The sequence below is a fragment of the Paramormyrops kingsleyae genome, chromosome 11 (genome assembly GCF_048594095.1).
Source record: "Paramormyrops kingsleyae isolate MSU_618 chromosome 11, PKINGS_0.4, whole genome shotgun sequence".
Taxonomy (NCBI): domain Eukaryota; kingdom Metazoa; phylum Chordata; class Actinopteri; order Osteoglossiformes; family Mormyridae; genus Paramormyrops; species Paramormyrops kingsleyae.
Genome location: NC_132807.1, coordinates 20,065,468 through 20,072,380, shown reverse-complemented (window position 1 = coordinate 20,072,380; position 6,913 = coordinate 20,065,468). Strand labels below are relative to the sequence as shown.

Here is a 6,913-nt window from a genome sequence, read left to right as displayed (position 1 = left end):
CACGTAGATTTCTTAGAATGTGTAGAAAACTCATTTCACGCAACGACATGCTGGTAAGTCTTCCACATCTCAGTGAAAAGTTTCAGCCTCCCTTGCATCACCCAAGCAATTTATAGACCTCACACAAGATTATATTGCTACCATCAACATGTTCCACTTCTAGTGGCTTTACCTGCGAACAAGAACCTTAAAAAAAAAAAACATCACACAGTGAGGCAGCATGTAACGAATTCAGATCAGTGGATGTGACGTCTATCACAGGCACAGTACTACATAGCTGTGAAGGTCTCACACAATGATTGGGATAATACAGACTGCAGGATTTCTTTTTAAGAGAAGATGCATGCTGCAGCTTCTATTTGAAATGTGTGCATTTAAATGCATACATCTGTAGCAAAACATGTAAAATGCATATCTATCCCAGCACTACTGTGTGCAGTAACTCATTGTAATAACTTTGTAGCATTAGTACCTGTTCCATTCACAGAACCATCTGTCCTAATTTTCAGCGTGCCAGTAAACGAAAGCTAACATTTGTCAGATTGGCTAGTGACACGCATCTTTTATCACCAACAGTTTGTGCTGCGCCCCAGAATCCTTAGATTCCTAAACGCATATCAATGTCGAATTACTCAACCAGCCTTCACTGCTATTGGGTCAACCTGACAATGACAGCGTCCGCTAAAATAGTCTTAGCAAACCTTGTTTTTAGAAAATGAGTCAACAGAGACCTCACATGGCTATTCATACTCAATCTGTCCACTCAACATCATTTTTTCCCCTTTGTGTCAATGTGTTTGAATCTTTTTCAAACAGCTTGTCCTGGTCAAGGTCATGGGAGATGGAGGTAGGGGTCCCAGGTAGGTCCTTCCCAGAGAGCACAGGGCAGGGCAGGATTCAGAGATACCAGTAAAGCCAACTACTTATCGCTACAAAAGGAATCAGGCAAATCACACGCACACGTGCACACACACGAACGTGCACGCTCGCACACACATACACCACTCAAACCCCCACCCATACAGCAGTGACATTAAAGTTCTCCCCGCTGACCTGCCACACTTCCCACTCTGGTCCATAATTAACCATCAGCTGACAGTGAATCCTTCACTGCTAATGCATTTAAATGTATAGTGTCCTTGAGGTGGGTGCACATAAGTAATTACAGGTATGTCAAAATGCCCCCCCCCCCCCCCGCCACACACAATCACAGGATCTCTTATACTCATACAACATATTTTATTCAAATGCTCAGAAGATCTGAGAACAGACCGCACTCAAATTATAAAAAACATAATTAAAAAGCTTAAGTAAAAGCGAGCACACAAAGAGATAAAACGCTTTATGATGGTTAAAATTGAGTCGTTTTACACGAGCCGCAAAAACAAAGTCTGCGACGTCTTTCCGAAGTTCCGGGCGAGTGACGCCAACGCATCGAGCCTTTGAACGACGTTGTTCCATTCAGTACCCCGCGTGCTCTCTGTCGGTACATCAGTACATGGGTGGTGCTATTACAGCCAAATACGAACGAGGAATTCTGGGGAACTTGAAAAAGGTCAAACCGCGCGGCTCCATAATAAACACCAAGTAGACTTAAGGCTGCCACTAGCCGACTTTCGAGTTTGAATCCACCCCCGTGGCCTTCAAGGCGTTTTCCAAGACGCTCTTCTTCCATTCTTCGTAATTCTGCTTCAGGGGCTCTTCTGAGTCAGCCTTGTGCTGTTTGGGAGATTTTAGCAGCTCTTCCTCTAGCACTAGGGGTGAGGTGGGGGGGGGGGGGGAAATACTTGAGCGACAGCTGATACCTCCTCGAACAGCGCAGATGCGGCAAGTGAGTGAGTCACAGCAAACAAAAGTGCAGATTTGTTTTAGTTTTCAACCCTGTGTGGAGCCAGAATGATCCAGCACCAGAACCCGACACTAGAACAAGGTTCTTCTCAGCTCAAAGTACTTAAACCGTAAGCTCTGCCCTTCTGGATTCTCAATACAACAAATATATAGATAAGATTTCCACACACTGCATGCATATCCGATTCTGCTCATGCCTCATTAAATACAATGGCATAGAAGAATGTTTGATACTGGGGAGGACAACTTAATAATTTTAAGGTGAAGTTCAATTTTTTGCAGGGACAGATGAGGCGAAACGCATCCTCCAGTCCCTACTGGTTGCATACCCATACTGCGAGACTTGGGAATTGCATGCGGGGAATTCCTGGAAATTCTCTTACCTTCTTCCCTCTGTTCAATGACCTCCTGGAGCGTCTTCTGTCTTTTCCTTGCCGTTTTGGGCTGGTCTTTCACAGCTGCTGTTCCTGTTCTCATCTCACCTGTATGGGGGTGAATGAACACAGGTAATCTACGCCAGTGTTTCCCAACCCAGTCCTTGGGGACCCCCAGACGGTCCACGTATTTCCAGCTCCCAGTAGATCTATGCTATTTATACCAAAAGATCATCAAGACTGCTTTTGCCAATACCATTCATCCTTCCTTAATCTGTCACAATATTACACCAAAACCATACCAAGTTGGGGAATTAAGCTCACAGAATGAAAACCAGGATACTGAAGGGGAATGTAGCCATGACAACCAGTGAGCAACCTATGACCTAAATGTATCCTCACAGTGGACAAGGATAGCTAATTTTATACATTGATTAAATCGAGTATAGCTGACAAACTGAGCATGTCTCTGAAAACTAGCCTTCACACTGCTTTTGGTTAAAAATAACACACTCAATATAACCTTATGGGTCCCCTGAAATCCAAGCTCCGGGGCCGATTTGGTCCCCACCAATGCTGAACCAAACCTACGCCCTTGAAAAGGCTGCATCTGCTCCTATTAACTCCACATTCCTGCCCCATTCTTCCATGAACGCAATAACTTACTGCAGATTTCCTGGGCAAATTTCTGGAACTGGACACAGAGCCTGTCTAGCATTCCCTTCTTAGCCCCAGAAGAGGCTGCCAACTTCCTGTCCACTTTGATCTTCATACACCTGGGGGGGGGGGGGACGGGACGACAAAGGTCACCACATGTCAACAAACCAACCAATGTTAAGATACTTACTTTTTACAACTAGGCCATGATTACCAGGGAGACAGGCAACACATGCCAAGTTCATAGGGGACACTTTACTACATCAACCTGCATTTTAATTATCCTGAAATAAGGAGTTGTGATTAGCAAACTATGGAGCCCCAGAAGGGATGGGGGGGGGGGGGTAATAAAAGAACTATAGGCCTTTGCGAAATCTTAGGGACCCCCCAGACGGTGGGATGGACTTTTACGAGATCTTGTAAAAACCTTTGCGAGACCTCGAAATACTATTCTGTTACTAATAACAACTGCTCTGTGTCCAGTTAAAGTACAAAAGATAGAGTTAATGGACTAAGAAGTTAAAACATAAATAAACCCGCACCCACTTTCGGGGACACCTCCCTGCTATTCTCGCTTCATGATGTACGTGGGGATATGCGGATCTATACTGAAATACTCCAGAAAAGCAGGTTCAAGTTTAAACCATAATTAAAGTTAGCTTTACATTCAGTTTTCCAACTGTGAAATATTTCAACAAAAGCAAGCAAAACCCCTTTGGTTTGCCAGATTTATCAAATATTTATTTGAATTCACATTTCAGTGTTTGTGTGTGCGCTTCACGTTCCGCAGCCCAGCTGTCTCGCTTAGAGTTGCTGCCAGTGAATGGACACAGTGCAATTATTAATAAATATATATATATATAAAAACCCATGAGTGTATGTCCCTTCAGGGCTCGGGGGCAGACAGCACTAACATGACCGTTATCTGCAGGGGGCGGAGTCACCTGCATGCTGTGAGCAGAGCCGCCGTGGTGAAGAGCGGCTTGGATAAATCCAGGCTGGCCTGCTGGGTCTCAGGTAGACTGGCTTTGTACCTACAGTGTGGAAAGGCCGGCCAGGATGGAAATTCTCCATTTGAGAAATAGCAGTGTATTAACAACAACAATGATACATTACTTTCCATTTGCCCAGGTAGATAGGAATTCCATTCTAAGGGTCCTTGCTACATAACAGAACAATGCTGCTTCTTCTAGACACAATTAGTCTGAATGACATTGAATGTACATACGCCATTTTCACAAGCCATTTTGTAGCACATTTACCACAGTGATACATTGTCTTGCACATTTGTATTATTTAATCATTAAATTTATCATTTTCATTACTGATTTTCTTTTTTTACTTGCATGATCCCTTGTTTTACCCATTTTCTGCATTACTACACAAATGAATTTCCCCCCATGGCAAAGTTCTGACATGTAACAGTAACAATATATTGAATAAATTGCGGTACAAATTTATGATGATTCGAATCAGGAAAATAATAATAAAAATAGCTAAAATTTTTATTAGACTGAATTTTGATTTATCCTCTAGCTGTAATTGCAGTTTTTTGACAGCAGAAGGCGCAATAACTTGGCCTGCCCCTCTAACAGCAACCAACTAATGCAACCTGCAGAAGTAACACCACAGAATAGCAAAGTAGTTAAGAAAACCCTATTTTTTTTAACTTATTCTCATCTTTAATAAAAGGAAAATTTTTGTTAATAGGTTACTATATTCTACTCCAACCTTGAAATGTTTGTAAGTAATTATTGTTGGCTATTGGGAAAATGAAATTCCAGCAATATGGTAAAAAATGGTGGGAAACCATAAAATACGGTGGGAAAATCAAACTGTGAACCAAATATTGTGATTGAAACCGAATTATAAACAGAGTCAATTGTTACATACCTTTCTTACCCTCAGCTGGTCACGGCATTCGATACAGCAACCTTCAGATGCCCAGGGTGCTAAACCACAGAGCGACACACTGCCCCTAAACCAAGGGTGTCAAACTCCAGTCCTGGGGGGTCGATGCCCTATGTATCTTAGTTCTTTCCCTGTTCCACCACAAATGATTCAGCTCAAGAGCTGCGTGGCAATTAGCACAAGGAGTTGAATCAGGTGTGTTAAATGAGGGGAAACCCAAAAATGTGCAGGGCTCTGGCTCCCCAGGACTGGAGTTTGACACCCTTGTCCTAAACCATACCCAAGCAATCATTTTGTCAGCCCGAACAAGGAGACACGCTCCCACCAGCCCAAAAAAACAACTGCACTTGCCATTTGAATCGATAGGAGCGGCTATGCCACTCTGGCTCTCTACCACTGGCAGCGTGGCCCCATGTGCAGAAACGTTAACAGGAATGTCGTTCTCCCAGAAACAGGGGCCACCCTGGCTCACCTCTGCAGTATCTCGGCTGCAGGTCCAGCAGCCTGCATACACCCATACTGGACAGCCAGGTCTCCGAGTCCCAAATGAGATTCCAGGCCCAGAATGCACTCCATGGACTTTAAACTGCTCCGATAGACATTCTTGTTCAGGCCTGACAATTTAATGACATACTCCTGTTGAAGAAAAAATATATATTATAAATAGTAGTATTGGACATATGTGGCCCTATTGCCAGTTAGAAGTGCGGAGCGAATGAACAAATGAAAAAAGCAAAGCTGCAGAAGCCTATACCATGAGCACCAGCTTACTTTGTCCAGAGGATGCCGCATGGTCGTAGCAGCGAGCTCCAAGCATATCACAGCCCTGCTTGTCACAGTGTTTCCAAGGCCCGTGCATCTGATCTGGGACAACCGTAAATATTCTTCGGCTTGGCTGCAACATGTAGTTATTTGTCAATGTTACAGACATTTTCAGATTGGCCCAGGCCATGTTTAATAAACACATAGTATAGAAACCACAGAAAACAGAAGGGAAACAAAACACTGAAACCTTACGATCGTGCAGGGAAACAAAAAAAGACCCTTTTCTTTGTGGGATTTGCAGTACAAGTCACGAATGTAAGTTACGTCAGTATAATTCAACAGTTTCAACAATTCAATCTAAATAAAACAAGTTAATAAGGGCGAACACATATGTACACAAAAATTTGTGCGTTGTTCACAAATACAAATAGTAACGAGACAATGAGTTACAGTTAAGGACATTTGCTGATGCAACGTCGTACAATATTTATGGTAAAACGAATGGATTCTCAGAGCATGGGCAGCATTTAGTTAGCAAAATGCAGATGGATGGCTGAAGGAAACGTATTAGAATTCATCTCTGCTCAAAAGAAAAATAGCCACTAACAAACATAAAAGGTCACCAGTGAAAAAGATAAGTTGTCTCTCCCTAACAAACTGTGCTAAAAATGCCATTCCCTTAAATCAACGTCGCATCTCCTTTTCTCTTTATTGAACTTGCTTACGTGTCAAAGACAGACCTAGCAGTAACACCACATTCACTCTCATTACAACTAGCTATCCAGCACGTATTAAGCAGTCAGATATGCGACTGCACATCGATTCTGACGTGTTTGCTTCAGACGCACTTTTATGAACTACGACACCTCTCACAGAAAACAAAACTTGTTCACATCAATGAATATGATATTTTGTCTAACAACAACATTGTATCAACCCTTGTCTTACAATGATGCCATATCTAGTATAAACCTAAACTCCCCTCAACTTACCGTAATATTTTCGCTGAAGTTATACCCATTTTGCACGCAAGTTTATTAAACATCTCTTTCTCCATCGCGGAAATAATTTACAAGAATCTCCTTCCGCACTAGTGTGTTTTTTTCGCGGGAAATTTCACACATGCCACGCCCATGAAGCTACTGGTTGGTCAAATTAGAAGTGACGAAACAGAGCGGATTCCCTAAGCGAGACGACTCATACCTGTCACTGGGCAGTAATAATTCGGGTGTAATAAAACTAGATGATTAACTGCTGAAAACTTAAAACTCAACGTAGGAATAATATTGTAAGTACCAAGAATATTTTAAATACCATCTAGTTAAAAATCAAATCGATTATATACTAGTTATATGAAA

The 6,913-nt window shown here is 42.5% G+C and overlaps 1 protein-coding gene across 1 annotated transcript; it reads right to left on the bottom strand.

Moving 5' to 3' along the window:
• Nucleotides 1–1,219: 1,219 nt before the first annotated feature.
• orc6 (origin recognition complex, subunit 6) lies at nucleotides 1,220–6,730 on the bottom strand. Its single transcript, XM_023817757.2, has 7 exons — nucleotides 6,548–6,730; nucleotides 5,562–5,685; nucleotides 5,263–5,426; nucleotides 3,824–3,913; nucleotides 2,889–2,998; nucleotides 2,232–2,330; nucleotides 1,220–1,754 (listed from the first exon to the last, which is right to left on the bottom strand). The coding sequence occupies exons 1-7, from the start codon at nucleotides 6,610–6,612 to the stop codon at nucleotides 1,606–1,608; spliced, it is 801 nt and encodes a 266-aa protein (XP_023673525.2). The 5' UTR covers nucleotides 6,613–6,730; the 3' UTR covers nucleotides 1,220–1,605.
• Nucleotides 6,731–6,913: the final 183 nt, after the last annotated feature.

What these genes read in the sequence shown, in the direction of transcription:
- orc6 (XM_023817757.2), bottom strand. Translation starts at nt 6,612, where the DNA reads ATGGAGAAAGAGATGTTTAATAAACTTGCGTGCAAAATGGGTATAACT. An exon ending in ACTTCAGCGAAAATATTACG is followed by an intron (nt 5,686 to 6,547) that starts GTAAGTTGAGGG and finishes TACATGTTGCAG; the next exon opens with CCAAGCCGAAGAATATTTAC. An exon ending in CATTGAACAGAGGGAAGAAG is followed by an intron (nt 1,755 to 2,231) that starts GTAAGAGAATTT and finishes CCTCACCCCTAG; the next exon opens with TGCTAGAGGAAGAGCTGCTA.